The 18,379-nt window shown below is 35.3% G+C and overlaps 1 protein-coding gene across 4 annotated transcripts in view; it reads right to left on the bottom strand.

Moving 5' to 3' along the window:
* Positions 1-18,379, bottom strand: part of TANK (TRAF family member associated NFKB activator) — a 188,255-nt gene that overhangs the window by 19,310 nt on the left and 150,566 nt on the right. For 3 of the 4 annotated variants that reach the window (XM_053698361.1, XM_053698363.1, XM_053698362.1), the window contains exons 8-9: positions 7,131-7,249; positions 3,069-3,637 (exon numbers count right to left, since the gene is read on the bottom strand). In XM_053698361.1, the coding sequence (XP_053554336.1) occupies positions 3,069-3,637; positions 7,131-7,249 (688 nt within the window). The remainder of the gene's footprint in view (positions 1-3,068; positions 3,638-7,130; positions 7,250-18,379) is intronic. The other variant, XM_053698364.1, reaches the window with a different exon arrangement.

Here is an 18,379-nt window from a genome sequence, read left to right as displayed (position 1 = left end):
TAATATTCCACTAAATTGGAAAAAAGTAGATCTCCCATCTATCACATAATGGAAATCCATAGTGACCCCATTCTCTACATCTAGAAAAAAACCATTTTGTACATACTAAACGAATAGAGGAATATCACAATTTACTTTTTCTCTGGGAAGAATACCTCAATAGCTAAAAACAAAATACCTTAATATACAGTTTATGTGCCTAGATAATTATCTAAATTACTATAATCACTTATCCTTGTGAGCCTGGTATACTCCAACCTAAAATAGCATAAACCATTATTCTCTAGAGCAGTGTTTCCCAACCGCGGTCCTCAAGTACCCCCAACAGTCCTGGTTTTCATTATAGCTGAACTAGAGCACAAGTGGAAATAATCAGCTGATGGATGAGAGCTGGTTGGTTACTGATCTGCTGATTACTTCACCTGTGCACTGGTTCAGCTATAATAAAAACCAGGCCTGTTGGGGGTACTTGAGGACCGCGGTTGGGAAACACTGCTCTAGAGTATATGATTGGTACTTATAATCTGATCCAACTCTTGTTGCCCACCTTGAGTCTGTATTATCATATATAATTGATTTGTTTCTTATTTTTGTTCTCATTTTTTCTCCTCATGCTTGACATTGTATGTCTTTGAATTATCTCAATAAGGTAAAAAAAAAAACTCTGGAAAAAAGAAGAAAACACATGGCTAGATGGTTTGCTGTATATCTCTTGAGTTGGGTAATCTGTTGACCTTTTAAAATATCAGATATCTCAATTGAGCATATAATAAAATGCTGTTTTTAATATAGAATTAAGAGAATGGAAAAGATCTTCTTGGGAGCCAGAAGTAAAATTAAAACAATGCTTTAACACATATGCCAGCTTGATATTTTTGTAAATCCTGGGCAGTGCACTGTACACTTTTACATTGTTAAACAAACATCTTACTGTACTGCACACATAGCAGAAATACACATGTTTTGCAAATAATAAAAAGTCAGTCAATCCTGAGTTTTAAAGGGACATTAAAGTTAAAATTAACTTTCATGCTTCAGGGAGAACTTTTCCATGTAAAGGGAGAGTGCACTATAAAATTGGTTTCCCCTTAATATGTTGCCAATTAATCCTTTAAGTTTAATTTTGTATATGAAATAGCTGATTGTTATTGGACACCACAATCTATTAAAATGAGTTGAGCTTAGAGGGAAATCATATATCTTTATTTTATCATTATCTATACACAAATGCTTCCTTATTGTATATTTGTTTGTGTACAAAAGCACAATACTTACAGAGAACTAAAATTTTTAGCACTTATCTCTCCTACCTCCCACAATGAGTGTAGTTTCTCCTGCTGTCCTGCTATTCGTAAACAATTTATTATACTCCAACAAGTAAAATGGATAATCAGGATCAAATTAAAGGGTAGAAAATGCTACGCTACACTTTCACTATAATTATATGATCATTTTTATTCTTGGTATCCTTTGTTGAAAAGCATATATAGGCAGGTTCAGGAGAAGAAATGCACTACTGTGAGCTAGCTGGTCATTGGTTGCTACTCACATTTACCTCACCAGATGTGTTCAGCTAGCTCATTGCTGCTCTGGAGCGCATTTTAGGTATATATTTAACCGCTTTGCAGGAGTAGACACATAATTGTATAAGTAATAAAGTTATAAAATTTGTCTAATACATTGGATCATTTTCTTTTTGTACTCTCCATTAACAGGAACAACACCAGCAAAAAAGTATCATTAGTGAAATGATGCTCATTTAGGTAAATGTAATTGTATGTGTATTCATAGTGTTGTAAAGTAAGCTATTCATTAAAAAACTTAAGTCATTCCTCAAGTAGAATGGCCCTTATATTCTACATCTATTTGTTGTTCCACATTTCTGGAGGTGTGTACAGTTGTGGGAATTGTCTTGATCAGCCAATGAGGAAATGACACTCCAGTAAGTTGGGCTTCTACAAGTACAGCTTGTTATTTTGTATGTCAGTTTAAAGGGACAGTCTACACCAGAATTTTTATTGTTTTAAAAGATAGATACTCCCTTTAATACCCATTCCCCAGTTTTGCATAACCAACACAGTTATAATAATATACTTTTAACCTCTGTGATTATCTTGTATCTAAGCCTCTGCAAACTGCCCCTTTTTTCAGTTCTTTTGACAGACTTGCAGTCTAGCCAATCAGTGCCTGCTCACAGATAACTTCACGTGCACGAGCACAGTGTTATCTATATGAAATACGTGAACTAACACCCTCTAGTGGTGAAAAACTGTTAAAATGCAATCTGAAAGAGGTGGGCTTCAAGGTTTAAGAAATTAGCATATGAACCTCCTAGGTTAAGCTTTCAACTAAGAATACCAAGAGAACAAAGCAAAATTGGTGATAAAAGTAAATTGGAAAATTGTTTAAAATTACATGCTCTATTTGAATCATGAAAGTTTATTTTGGCCTAGACTGTCCCTTTAAAGAGCTTTAACTTTTTCATGCAAAAATATATTATACTATACATAAAATAATATACTTATATTTAAGACATGATTGATGTTTTATTAAATAGCCATTCAGTTTACTAGCTTAGTATTTGTAATCACATCAGTTAATGCTTAAAAAACAAACAAAAAACATTAAATTAAGAAAAATAAAGCAACATTGAAATATACATATTATTTTTTAAAATATGCATGCATTTATAAAATATGTCTGAATATTATTTTATACAGACTATATTGCTTCCAGCATACCTAAATATGGTGAAATGTACCTGAGCCTGAAACATTCTACACAGTGATTGGTTAGCTAAAAGCACAAGGTAATTTATATCAGTCCCTACTCCCTAAATGGCCATAGTCAAGGAGACCAGGAAACTGTAACCCACCAAGCTTTTCAAGATGTCTATCCCTGAACTTCTGCTGATTTTGTAAAAAAAAAAATTAAAAAAAAATTCTATTTTGTGCTAACAAAATTATAGCGTTAAATGTTTTTTAAAACATTTATTTTACAATGTGGTGCTTAATTGCCAATATATGCTAGGAGTTCAATGTCCATTTAATAAACAAAATTCTATTTACCTGTTGTGGTCCACGAACCATTCTTCCTGTTTCAACTGAGTCTTCTTCTTCTTGAACATCTTGAATACTAGAAGAGTTTAGATATTTCCTAATTGGGCTATTAGCAGCCAAAAAGAGGCTGCTGTCCTCTTCTGGGAAAAAATTGTTATTTCCTACACCAGGGTTTTTTAAATTCTCTACATTACATATTGTTCGTGGAGAGTGTTGTGAATCGGGTGAGCTGCAGCGTGCTGCGGTGATTTTCTGACACAGAAGGGGGCTTTCTACTTGTTGTTTACTGGGATACGGATTTTCTGAGGAAACAATATTTAAAGCTGGCAGCTTTTCTGGAGCACTTTGTAAGAATTCAGAGTCATTGTCTGTTGGTGGAAACTTAACACTTAAGTTTGAAAGGGACTCCACAGAGAAACTCACTTCATCGTCTGGTCCCAAGCCTCGTGGTGTGATAGATGCAAATAATGTTCTGGTATTTTTATCTGGTTTAAACTTAGGGCTCATATTGTCTTGTGCATCTTTATTTGCTTTGTCCGTGCACTGTATAGGCATTGAGAACTGCAAAGGAACTTCTGCTGTGAACAAAACATAATATTACAAATCATGGTAATGCAAAATATATTTAAATTTTAGTTGAATAATTAATTGGTGTAGTAAAAAATAGTTACAGTTAAAATACATTTTTTTCTAAAGTATACGATATACACATTACAATCTTATAAAAGTTACTGGGCTCCATTTATGATGCTGCAGAACCAACTATTGAGCCCTTGTAGTGCAGGTTTGCTCATGCGACCCTGCAACCACACGTTAAAAGAGCAGCAGTCTTAGGACCACTGATTGTAAGATCTACACAACAACAGACAACAACAGCATGCACAAAGCCATGCTCTTAAAACTGATGTGTAAAAAGAGTTGCCTGGAATCGTTGCATACGGCTGGTTAAAGATAAAAGCTTCAAAACAAAAGATGACCATTAAACCCTGACATATAAATCAATAAAAAGCAATTTGGACTCTGAAATGACCCATCTTTAACCGACCTGTCAGCTGATTTGCATTAACTTTATTCTGATTGGCCATATACCATCTGGTCAGTTTCAAGCAACTTACAACAAACTTTAGATTTTCCAAAGTATTTTGAAATCAACTTTATAACCTGACTTAATAGCCAGCACATGGCAGAAAAACAAATGAATTGTTCTAAATTTTGAATTTATACAATTATGTATTATTTGTTTTTTTTTAATCATATAATCATATCACAATAATAGGGTCTTGAATCGTGACCATACTCCTTCTGCAGATGGAGTGTCTCAAATTGCGACTTACCCCAAACTGTATACAGGTATACCTCACTTTACAGTGCTTCACTTTACAGCACTTCGCTAATACAGCGCTTTGTGGAGCTAAAGTTCAACCTCCAAGGATTTTGAAACAGTGCTGTACTTCGTACTTGTACTTCGTGAGATTGCGAGAAAAGTGACTGGCACCATTTTGTCATGCTTAGTTCACTCAGTTTACTGCATTACAGTACAATCTGTGCCTCAGTGCTATAGTCTGCCAAATGTTACTACAGTAATTGTCACTATTTTACAGGTACAGTATTTATTGAATACTGTGCTGCGCCAGTGTTAAACTAAACGTAGCACTATTGCACCCCTAATATATGTTAGTTCAAACATGTTTTCAAGTTTTTAAACACACTGGCAAGTGAAAAGAAAGCTAAAACTGCCTTGTTTCACTTTAAGGCGGTTTTCATTTTACAGCGGGTCTTTGGTCCCTAACCCGCTGTATGAGCGGGGTATACCTGTACTTGATATACGGAAAGGATGTCCTAAGTTGTACCTTATGACAGGCCGTTTCTATACCTCAAAAGGTATGCTCTAAGCTAAAAGGGATGTGATTTATTTACTGTGACCTAAGGCCTCTTATAATGTAATTCTGGGATTAGTTAACTTTGGTGCTGAAATGTTGTGAACCCATATCTATATGTAAATTTGTATGGTGTGTGTACATATATATATATATATATATATATACAGTATATATAACACCTTGTGATGTTCGTGTACTATATTACAGATCACAGCATGCATTTTAGCTATATGCACGTCTCCTATAATTCTATAAGGGATACATTGTATCTATTTATATGTCTTGTGACATCTCCTATGGGTACTATAGGGGATTACTCTAAACTTCTTCTAGTGGTGATAATCTAGTGCTCTAATAGTGTACTGTTTATGAAAGTTTGTGTCCGTAATGTATTCTATTTGCGCTGTGGTGTCCTGTGTTTTCAATAATAGACTTATACTAAGAGTGATCATGTGAAATTATATTATGGTCTGAGGTCAGCCACAATTTAAAACACTCCAGCTTCATGATGGAAAATGGTGTTTATGCTAATCTTATAGATAAGTATAAATTGGCGGAAGCCAATGTTTAATAAATAGCACACAAAAACTATGGAAGGTAGGATTTTTGCACCACACCTATTGGATAAGATTAATTTCTAAAAGTAGCAATATTTAATTACAAATTTAAAACAGCTTTTTTTTAATGCATCAATGGTTTTATATTTTATTTCTCAATGTTTTTATTTATTAATGTAACTAATGTGTTTTTAACATATCCAATTGTAGCATGTTATGGTATAAAGAGACATTTAGCACACCTGCAAATTAAAGGGATAGCAAATCCACATTTTTTTCTTTCATGATTTGGATAGAGCAGGCAATTTTAAGCAACTTTCTAATTTACTCCTATATTTTCTTTGTTCTCTTGCTATCTTTATTTAAATGTAAGCATAGGAGCAGGCCCATTTTTGGTTCAGAGCCTGGGTAGCGCTTGTTGATTGGTGGCTAACTATAGCCACCAATCAGCAAGCGCTATCCAGAGTGCTAAACTTAAAATGGGCTGGCTCCTTAGCTTCCTGCATTTTCAAATTAAGATAGCAAAAGAACAGAGAAAAATGTATAATTGGAGTAAATTAGAAAGTTGCTTAACATTGCATGCTCTATTGGATTCATAAAAGAAAAAAATTTGGTTTACTATCCCTTCATGTGTAGTGATGTTACATACTATGCAATGATTGGTCAAGTTAGGTTTAAATGTCAATCAAAGTGATAAACAGATATACCTGAAGAAACGGTTGGAGGACCAAGAAACGCATAGCTTTTGTTTACATATTGCACAATATATGTGCATTGATTTTTATACATCAGTATTTTTAATAAAGTGTGTATGTTTTAAAATCACATTGTCACTGGTTACCTGCAAACAGGGCTTTGTTCATCACACATGGACTTGCTAATCTAGTACTAGAGCCTACGAACAGCGTTCAAACCACTGTTACTACAAGTGGGATAATAGAGAGCTGGGGCAGTCTGCCTCTAACAGCACATTTGGGTGCTGCAACACTTGTGAGTACATTGGATGTTGGGGGCATATCATTTTGGGGAGAGAATCATAGTCCCAACTGATGCACACAAGGAGGCGCCTCTCTTTTTTGTCTTTCAGGCTGAAGTGTGTTGTTAGAGAGAGCTGCATATCCTTGTCGTTGGCAGATATTAAGACTTCCATTATATATTAGAATCACATATAGGACTTATATATGTTGAACTTCTGGGCGCCCCCTATATTCTAAACTTTGTTTAGAGAGTGTTGAGTTCTGTTCTACAAATTAGTTTTTCAGAGACCAAAAGCACATTTTCACTAAACATCATATATTTAATTTTTTTTATTGTACAAGTTTTCATACAAAAATCCCCCCCCCCCCGAAAACAAACAAAACTTTACAATTAATCAGATCAATTTAGATTTTTTTTTTTAATTTTTTTATTATCTCTATATTGCTTTGGACCTAGAAATATCTGAGTTTTTTTTAAAGGCTTGTTGCTATAAATTTAATGTATGTGTAAGTTGGTAATGTAAATGAAACTATCGAGAACATATACATTGTACTATTAGAATGGCCAAGTTGTATTACATACCATAATGTACATGTTGCATAAGTCCAGAAATAATATATTTTAAAACCAATATAAGACATGTAAAATTGTATTACCAGTTCTGTTTTCCTTCCTTGCAAACAATTTATTCAAGTAGATGCTTTGTTCTCGGGTTAACTTGGAAATCTGACTGAATTCTTCCTTTATTTCATAAAAAACCTGTTCAACACCTTGCCTGTGAGCAAAACATTCAAATCAATAAGTCAATTCCAGTAATGATAAAATACATTCTTGTGACTTACATATCATCTGTTCTGAGAACTTGTGTACACTATGGTTAGATTCTATTACATTTTCTAGAAGTGCATATATTAGAGAAAGCAGACACATAGGCTATGGTACACATAGCCTAATATAAATGTGTGTGCAAAACCATTTACTACTCGAGTATATAAGAAATTAGTTTTATTTAAATCATCATTCATGTGAATGAATAAACATTTCAGATGGCCAATACAATAGGAATATAGCAGTTATCTTTTATGATGCATAAAAACATTTCTGCTTCAGGAAGAACACGGGTTTGAAAATGACTGGGAAAAAACAAATATATAAACAACAACAAATATATATATTGCAAATATATATAAGACATACGAGAAGTAAAATAAACTATTTTTAAGTGAATAGATTACAATCAAAACCCTTTTGTTGTAAAACTAAAAATGTACGATATGGAAATAAGATATGGTTGCAAAAAAAAAAGTTATTCATCTGAGCTTGTAAATGTATTTATAGCTTAATGAATAATAATAATATACACATAATATATACACCTATTTTCTCCCAGCATGCAATGTGCTGCTACCTTATGTCTGTAGCTCTCAAAAACTGACAGTATAGATCTAGCCACGAAATGGAGACACTTTTTCTTAGATTCTTTTCTCCCTGAGGAATGCAATGTACATTTCATTTTTTGTTTCCTTAATAAAGAACAGGGAATGCAAAACTGCTCTAAAAGAGGAAAGCTAAAGCAATGCCATGTGTTTTCTACACAAAAACATATAAGCTAGAACGTCATACATACAAAACTCACATAACAATTTATATTTTAGAACACCTGTTTCTATTATATGGACGCCTAAAAATTATTTCTGTTTGTATTATTTATTATTAGTATTGTTGTTGTTGATAATAATTAATAATACATTCAATAATAAGGGGTTATTTATTACAAAAATGAGTAATTGAGTATTTAATACTATAGTTTCAAGCTGATAAAAGTCAAATAGGAACATTAATACTTTAAATAGATTAACAATAATAGACTTAATGATATTTATTTCCAGTGCATAAAATATGGATATAAGCAGGTACTCCACATGTTAGTGGATACTAATTATGGATGACATGATTGCTAATAAATGCTAGCAAATACAACTAGCAGATGCTAGGAACTGTTAGCAAATGGTATAATGTGTTAATAAAATGCTTGCAAAAGCTAAGGCTTACACATAACAACTAATACAAGAGAATGCTAATGAAGGCTAACAAAAACTAGTAAGTATTAATAAATGTTAACAAATAATAGTGTAGGCTAATTAGTGTTACTAGGGGCTAGTTAGAGCTAAAAAATAATTATTAGTCAGAAATGCTAATTATAGCATTTGAAAGATATATACAATATGCTAATGAAACAAAGAATGTTGAGAGTCACTAATGTATGTTAAAAAATGCAATTTATGTACAAAGAAAAACTATGAAATCAAATGAATGTTAATGATGGAATATGCTTCTTGGGTAATGCTAATTATAGCTTATGGTACAAAATCTATCATTTATTAAGGATTTGGTTATGTATAGGCTTTCTCTGGAGCAATATTAAATTTTGAAATAAAAAATAAATGAGATTGTAAGTGATGTGATTCACACGCACGCACATATATATATATATAGCTGAACACAAATCTGGCACTCACTCTCCCTTGTTACTATATATATATATATATATATATATATATATATACACACATACACACATACACACACACACACATTTATATATATATATATATATATATATATACACACACACACACACATATATATATATATATATATATATATACATACACACACATGCACATACATATATATATATATATATATATATATTGATTCACAAGGAGTGATTGCAGAGATCCCAACAGTTGTGGCCGCAAACAGATGGAGTGATAAGTTAGTGGTAGGCCGCACTCTTAATAGATGGAGAATTCAAAGAATTGTAATTGTAAAAGAAAAACAGAGGCGCCACATCGAGTAGTAAAGTCTGGAAAGTCCAGCAATATGAAGATCCAGAGCCTCTAGTAATGGCCACTCACCAGATGCAGCGGCACAACCGGAATGCCGTCCAGTACAACACAGGACCTACACAGTCGCCCGTATGACTCAGAGAGGCGTGGAGGCAGGTGACTGGATAGGCCAATCAGGTAAGCCGAGAAGAGGGGATGCACTCAAAGTGGAGACCACAATCAGGGGTAGTAATAGAAATACAGGAGCACGGATAGTGTAGAAGTGTAAACTTTATTTTTACACAAAGAGTAGCAATAGCGACGCATTTCTCAGGAACAATACAAGCTGTTTCATCAGGCTAGATACACAATCCAAACACTTACTGCTCCTTATTAAAGCGTTAGCTGGCCAATCAGATGTCAGGTCAGTGGCAACACCTTCCATGATGTGATATGACAATCACATAGATAGGAGGGTTAAGAAAGCAACAGCCCCTCAGTGATTAGAGAACTAACGATCATAAGCTAAAATAGAGAAATTTATGATGATACACACATTAAAAATACATATAAAAACGTATAATTAATTTGTAGAAAATACATAAATATCTAGTAAAATACATTAGATAAAATCAATAAAAAATATTGCTAAACAGGTCTTACAAAATACCCATCTAACTATAATGGGCCAAAATGAACAACGTGTATGAGTGTCTAGAAATAACATTGTGTAGGGAAAAACCCTACATATGGACACCCATATCCAGGAATAGTATAAGGTACTTTATTTATGGGTCTCTTTGAAGAAGAATTTATTTATGATCCGACATATGGGGTGAATCTGGTACTCTATGGTCGTTATATAGACGACGATCTTTATTTGGAGAGGTGATACCACTTCGGCCAATCACTTTGTCGACCACCTTAATTGTAATGATAGGGGTCTTGTTTTCACTAGTACTATTGACACAAAAAGAGTTAGTTTTCTTGATCTTAATCTTGAGTTTGACAACGACAAAGTCATTAGTACTACTCATTTTAAATCAGTAGATTGCAATAGTTACCTTGACTTCACTAGTAACCATTACTTACCGTGGAAACGTAATGTCCCCTATGGGCAGTTTAAGCGTGTACGTCGGAACTGTAATTCTCGAATAGATTATGACTAACAAAGTGTGATCCTAAAAGAATGATTTCTAGAAAAGAAATACCCCCTACATATCATTGATAGAGGATATAATAGAGCTAGGTCGGATGATAGGAGTAAATAACGGCTTTAGAGCCAATAGATAAGTTCCCCTTGTTCATCACTCAATTTAATAGTAATCACCAAATAATAAAGAATGTGTTAACTAAACATTGGAGTATTTTGACTAAAGATCCGATTCTAGGCAGCCTAATAGGTAGTGCACCAAAGGTCGTCAACAAAAGGGCACCCAATCTCAAAATGATTCTTGCTCCCAGTAAGATCGTTAGGAATAAGAATAGGGTTACTCCTGTTGTTCCCATGACTGGACCCTCAAGGAACACCTATGGTTGCTTTAAATGCAATATTAGGAGATGAAAACTATGTGATTATCTATCACATAGGGAAAAGTTTTTAAAATCTACTGTCACAGGTCGTCAATATTCTATTTTGGGCCATATTTCATGTTCCTCCAAATATGTGGTCTACCTTCTTACCTGTCTCTGTGGGATTCAATACATCGGGCGTACCTGTAGAAGATTGATAGATGTCTGAACACCAACGTAACATCAAGAACAACCATAAAAACCATAGTGTTCCGAGACATTGCAACCTTAAACATCCTGGAATAACTAATTGCTATACCATAATACCAATAGAATTTGTTCCTAAATCTCATCTCTACAATCTGTTCTTTAGGTTAAGACAGAGAGAGACCTATTGGACTAAATCTCAATATTAATTTGGCAGCTTTTAGATGATTTATGAATGACTCCTCCTGGCAACTTCAGATTGTCAGTCACTTTTATTCGATTTTGAATAGACTTTGGGCTCTTGTATGATTTACTCTTTTTTAAATTCTTGCCATCAACTAGTCACCATATACAATATATGATTTGCATTTCACAATACGACTACATCATTTTATGTAGGTCTGGATATGGCCTATGTTATTTAGTAGCTATGAGTCATTATCACGACCCAATTATTTTATGGACTTATCCTAACAGATATCCTATAATATTTAACTCGGATATTTTAGCTCTTCCCCTTTCTTAGATATAGTCCATCTGTAGGGTTTTTCCTACACAGTGTTATTTCTAGACACTCATACACGTTGTTCATTTTGGCCCAATATAGTTAGATGGGTATTTTGTAAGACCTGTTTAGCAATATTTTTATTGATTTTAACTAATGTATTTTACTAGATATTTATGCATTTTCTACAAACTAATTATACGTTTTTATATGTATTTTTGATGTGTGTATCATCTTAAATTTCTGTATTTTAGCTTATGATCGTTCGTTCTCTAATCACTGAGGGTCTGTTGCTTTCTTAACCCTCCTATCTATGTGATTGTCATATGACATCATGGAAGGTGTTGCCACTGGCCTGACAGCTGATTGACCAGCTAACGCTTTAATAAGGAGCAAGTGTTTGGATTAAGTATCTAGCCTGATGAAACAGCTTGTATTGTTGCTGAGAAACGCGTCACTATTGCTACTTTTTGTGTAAAAATTAAGTTTACACTTCTACACTATCCGTGCTCCTGTATTTCTATTACTACCCGTGATTGCGGTCTCCACTTTAAGTGCATCCCCTCTTCTCGGTCACCTGCCTCCACGTCGGACGTATCCTGACGCCTCTCTGAGTCATACGGGTGACTGTGTAGGTCCCGTGCTGTACTGGACGGCACTCTGGTTGTGCCGCTGCATCTGGTGAGTGGCCATTATTACTAGAGGCTCTGGGTCTTCATATTACTGGACTTTCCAGAATTTACTACTCTATGTGGCGCCTCTGTATTTCCTTTACAGTTCTTCTTTGAATATATATATATATATATATATATACACATACACACATACATATATACACCAACATATACATACTCAACTAGGGTGGTATAGGGTGCAGCCTCTTTTAGTGACTTCCACACAGACAGTCCAACACCAAAAATACCAGGCAACTCTTTTCTGCACCAAGATTATATATATATAAGCCATGCTTAAAATAAGTCTAACAAAAATTTAGAAAAAAAAAGGAACTGGTAATATTTGTCAGGGGAAAATATTTTGAGCTAAAAAGGGACAAACACTAAATACATTTCATGCACTTCCATCTAATTATGGGTGCTGCCATTATGGAACTTAGTTTACACTGCAGGTATCTGAAGGAGAGTTGCTGCACATGTGCAGATACGTCAGCACTGGAATGTAGTGACAGGTGGATTTAAACATGGTGGCACCTATAACTAGAGGAAGGAGGCGAATAACCTCAATACTATGCTTTTAGAATGTATTTAGTTGTTTAAAGGGACATTCCAGTCAAAATTTAAATGCACATAGATGAATTACACCTTTCAATAAAAACATATTTGCAATATACATGTATTGGCAAAAATGCTTCTAGTAAAAGTTATCACTGTTTGAGTGCTAGCATTTTTCTCCGCCTGTGCATGTGAAGTATAGCTAGATATTCTCAGTGCACCAGCATTTTAAATACTGCAACTGCTCAGAGTCAGTGGGGCTTGTATCATGTCAGCAATTAACAAATTGAGTCATTACGAGATGATTCAAGCATCTTAGGCACTCTGAGTAAATGCTGTGTTTAAAATGCTGGTGCACGGTGCATACTTAAATACATACAGCTATAACTTTTATTAGAAGCATTATTGCTAATACATGTATATTACAAAATGCTTCTATTCAAAACTGAAATGCATCCATGTGGATTTTAATTTAGGCTGGAATATCCCTTTAATGACTGCAGTAATGACTGAGTAATTCCAGAGAAATTTAGCTACACTTTTCAGAATTTAAATTTCTGGCAAGAATTAAAGGGACATGAAACCAAATTTTTTTTATTTCATGATTTAGAAAGAGCATGTCATTTTAAACAACTTTCTAATTTACTTCTATTATTATTTATCTAGATATGCTCAGTAGCTGCTGATTGGTTGCTGCACATAGAGGCCTTGTGTGATTGGCTCACACATGTGCATTGCTATTTCTTCAACAAAGGATATCTAAAGAATTGAGATATCCTAAAGCTAAATACTTACCTGTAAAATAAACCCTAATATAGCTACAATATAAATTATAATTATATTGTAGCTATTTTAGGATTAATATTTATTTTACAGGCAACTTTGTAATTATTTTAACCAGGTACAATAGCTATTAAATAGTTAATAACTATTTAATAGCTACCTAGTTAAAATAATTACAAAATTACCGTAAAATAAATCCTAACCTAAGTTACAATTAAAACCTAACACTACACTATCAATAAATTAATTAAATACAATACCTATAAATAAATACAATGAAATAAACTAACTAAAGTACAAAAAATAAAAAAGAACTAAGTTACAAAAAATAAAAAAATATTTACAAACATTAGAAAAATATTACAACAATTTTAAACTAATTACACCTACTCTAAGCCCCCTAATAAAATAACAAAGACCCCCAAAATTAAAAAATGCCCTACCCTATTCTAAAATTAAAATAGAAAAGCTCTTTTACCTTACCAGCCCTTAAAAGGGCCATTTGCGGGGCATGCCCCAAAGAATTCAGCTCTTTTGCCTGGAAAAAAAACATACAATACCCCCGCCCCCAACATTACAACCCACCACCCACATACCCCTAATCTAACCCAAACCCCCCTTAAATAAACCTAACACTAAGCCCCTGAAGATCTTCCTACCTTATCTTCACCACACCGGGTATCAGCGATCTGTCCAGGCTCCGATGTCTTGATCCAAGCCCAAGCGGGGGGCTGAAGACATCCATCCTCCGGCTGAAGTCTTGATCCAAGCGGGCAGAAGAGGACATCCGGACCGGCAAACATCTTCATCCAAGCCGCATCTTCTATGTTCTTCCATCCGATGACGACCGGCTGATCTTCAAGACCTCCATCGCGGATCCATCCTCTTCTTCCGACGACTAGACGACGAATGAAGGTTCCTTTAAGGGACGTCATCCAAGATGGCGTCCCTCGAATTCCTATTGGCTGATAGGATTCTATCAGCCAATCGGAATTAAGGTAGGAAAATTCTGATTGGCTGATGGAATCAGCCAATCAGATTCAAGTTCAATCCGATTGGCTGATCTAATCAGCCAATCAGATTGAAATTGCATTCTATTGGCTGTTCCGATCAGCCAATAGAATGCGAGCTCAATCTGATTGGCTGATCGGATCAGCCAATCGGATTGAACTTGAATCTGATTGGCTGATTCCATCAGCCAATCAGAATTTTCCTACCTTAATTCCGATTGGCTGATAGAATCCTATCAGCCAATCGGAATTCGAGGGACGCCATCTTGGATGACGTCCCTTAAAGGAACCGTCATTCATCGGGAAGTCGTCGGTGAAGATGGATGTTCCGTGTCGGCGGGATGAACTACATGGATCCGGAAGAAAGAAGATGCCGCTTGATAGAAGACTTCAGTCGGATCATGGACCTCTTCAGCTCCCGCTTGGATGAAGACTTCAGCTGGATCATGGACATCTTCAGCCCCCCGCTTGGGCTTGGATCAAGACATCGGAGGCTCTTCTGGATCGATCGGTGAACCCGGCGTGGTGAAGACAAGGTAGGGAGATCTTCAGGGGCTTAGTGTTAGGTTTATTTAAGGGGGGTTTGGGTTAGATTAGGGGTATGTGGGTGGTGGGTTGTAATGTTGGGGGGGGTATTGTATGTTTTTTTTTACAGGCAAAAGAGCTGAATTCTTTGGGGCATGCCCCGCAAAGGGCCCTTTTCAGGGCTGGTAAGGTAAAAGAGCTTTTCTATTTTAATTTTAGAATAGGGTAGGGCATTTTTTTATTTTGGGGGTCTTTGTTATTTTATTAGGGGGCTTAGAGTAGGTGTAATTAGTTTAAAATTGTTGTAATATTTTTCTAATGTTTGTAAATATTTTTTTATTTTTTGTAACTTAGTTCTTTTTTATTTTTTGTACTTTAGTTAGTTTATTTCATTGTATTTATTTGTAGGTATTGTATTTAATTAATTTATTGATAGTGTAGTGTTAGGTTTAATTGTAGGTAATGGTAGATAATTGTAGGTAGTTTATTTAATTTATTTATTGATAGTGTAGTGTTAGGTTTAATTGTAACTTAGGTTAGGATTTATTTTACAGGTAATTTTGTAATTATTTTAACTAGGTAGCTATTAAATAGTTATTAACTATTTAATAGCTATTGTACCTGGTTAAAATAATTACAAAGTTGCCTGTAAAATAAATATTAATCCTAAAATAGCTACAATATAATTATAATTTATATTGTAGCTATATTAGGGTTTATTTTACAGGTAAGTATTTAGCTTAGAGTTAATTTATTTTGTTAGATTTAAATTATATTTAACTTAGGGGGGTGTTAGGGTTAGACTTAGCTTTAGGGGTTAATACATTTATTAGAGTAGCGGTGAGATCCGGTCGGCAGATTAGGGGTTAATTATTGTAGGTAGGTGGAGGCGACGTTGGGGGCGGCAGATTAGGGGTTAATAAATATAATATAGGGGTCGGCGATGTTAGGGGCAGCAGATTAGGGGTACATAGGTATAATGTAGGTTGTGGCGGTGTACGGAGCGGCAGATTAGGGGTTATTAATAATATGCAGGGGTCAGCGATAGCGGGGGCGGCAGATTAGGAGTTAATAAATATAATATAGGGGTCGGCGGTGTTAGGGGCAGCAGATTAGGGGTACATAGGCATAATGTAGGTTGCGGCGGTGTACGGAGCGGCAGATTAGGGGTTAATAATAATATGCAGGGGTCAGCGATAGCGGGGGCTTGCAGATTAGAGGTTAATAAGTGTAAGGTTAGGGGTGTTTAGACTCGGGGTACATGTTAGGGTGTTAGGTGCAGACATAGAAACTGTTTCCCCATAGGAAACAATGGGGCTGCGTTAGGAGCTGAACGCTGCTTTTTTGCAGGTGTTAGGTTTTTTTTCAGCTCAAACTGCCCCATTGTTTTCTATGGGGGAATCGTGCACAAGCACGTTTTTGAAGCTGGCCGTGTCCGTAAGAACCGCTGGTATCGAGAGTTGCAGTGGCAGTAAATATGCTCTACGCTCCCTTTTTTGGAGCCTAACGCAGCCATTCTGTGAACTCTAAATACCAGCGGTATTTAAAAGGTGCGGGGGGAAAAAAGCATGCGTAGCTAACGCACCCCTTTGGCCGCAGAACTCTAAATCTAGCCGTAAGGCTTTCATCTCAGGTTGCCACTTGGGTTCTGTTTTGTTTTTTCCTTCAAATTAGAAAGTTTAAAATGTGCATTGTTTGTGCATAAACAATAATTTATGGAATATTAGCTGCACATAAAATTTGCCTCCAAACACATTTTCTTTGACAATAAATTTAACCAAATGTACTACTGTTTTCCTGAAGTTATAAAACAAGGCGTAATAGCCATTACAATTATTAATAGCCTCTACGTGGACAAAGTGTCTTGACTTAAATGGATAGGGACATAAAACAAGTTGGGATAGAGACAAAATATAATAATATGTACATTAATTACTTTACCTGCAAATTAATACTGCAGTGCCTCGCCATTAACCCTTTCTTTTTAGTGAATGAATTGTAAAGCTTTAACTCCCCCCACACATTTGCTTCTATGGCTGTATCTATATATATTGTTCTTTTGGTAGAAAGCAAAAATGCATAGGGATGATCTGATGGAGCATGCCTAGAAGCTGTGAACTCAGTTGAAATACACAATGCCTGTGTCTAAACACTGATGAGGGGGGTGGAGTTGGCTGCTCCAGGCAGCTTAGCTATGTAATTAATTTTGCTTATTTTTGAAAAACAAAATTTATGCTTACATGATAAATATATTTCTTTGACACGGTGAGTCGACGGATCATCATCAATTACTGTTGGGAATCAATACCCAAGCTAGAGCACACAGATGACTAGGGAGGGACAAGACAGGTAACCTAAACAGAAGGCACCACTGCTTGAAGAACCTAAATACCCCCAAAAGAAGTCTCAACCGAGACAAAGGATCAAATTTGGAAACAAATATGCAAAGAAAACCAGACTTGCAAATCTGTTCCACAGAAGGTAAATTTTGAAAGCACAAAAAGAAGAGACAGCCTTCGAATAATGAGCCATAACTCTCTCAGGAAACTGCAGCCCCACAGTCTGAAAAGCAAACAAAGCAAACTTCTCAAGCAGAAAAAAGAGAAGTAGCAGTAGTTTTCTAATAGAGAGAAAACAAACAAAAACACATCTAAATTGTGCACACACGTACCTCAAAAAATAAGACACAGAGAGGGAACAACAATTCCCAAAAAATATTTCCACTTAGGATAAAAAAAACGCCTTATCAGAAAAGATAAAACGAATCACACTGCAAAGCCCAGAGTACTTGAACTCTCCGAGCAGGATAAATAACAAAAAAGAAAATTCTAAGAAAGAGAGAGTTAAAATCTTATGGAATGCTAAGGCTCAAACTGAGCCTGTTGCAAAAACTTAAAAACAAAGGTCTGGCATATCAGTCAGACACTTGTGTAAAAAAAAAAAAAAAAAATGCAGAAAACTGACCCTTCAGAGAACTGACAAACAGTCCTTCAGACGGACCTGGAGAAGGGCAAAAACCCCTAGGAATCCTGACCCTACTTCCAAGAGAAGTCCATGGATTCACACCAATCAGGGAATTCCCGCCATACCTTATGTTAAAAGAAACTAGTAACAGACTAGAGGGCCTGAATCATTGTCTCAATAACAGATTCAGAAAAACCATGCTTAGACATAACTAAGCAGTCCATCACCAAGCAGAAAGCTTCAAAGAAAAAGAAGTTGTCTGAAAGAAAATACTCTGAATTAGAAGGTCCTGCCACAGGAACAACCATCAAGGTGGAAGAAAAACATCTCCGCTAAGTG

This window comes from Bombina bombina, chromosome 1 (genome assembly GCF_027579735.1).
Source record: "Bombina bombina isolate aBomBom1 chromosome 1, aBomBom1.pri, whole genome shotgun sequence".
In the NCBI taxonomy this organism is placed as follows: Eukaryota; Metazoa; Chordata; class Amphibia; order Anura; family Bombinatoridae; genus Bombina; species Bombina bombina.
This window is presented reverse-complemented; position numbering and strand designations above follow the sequence as displayed.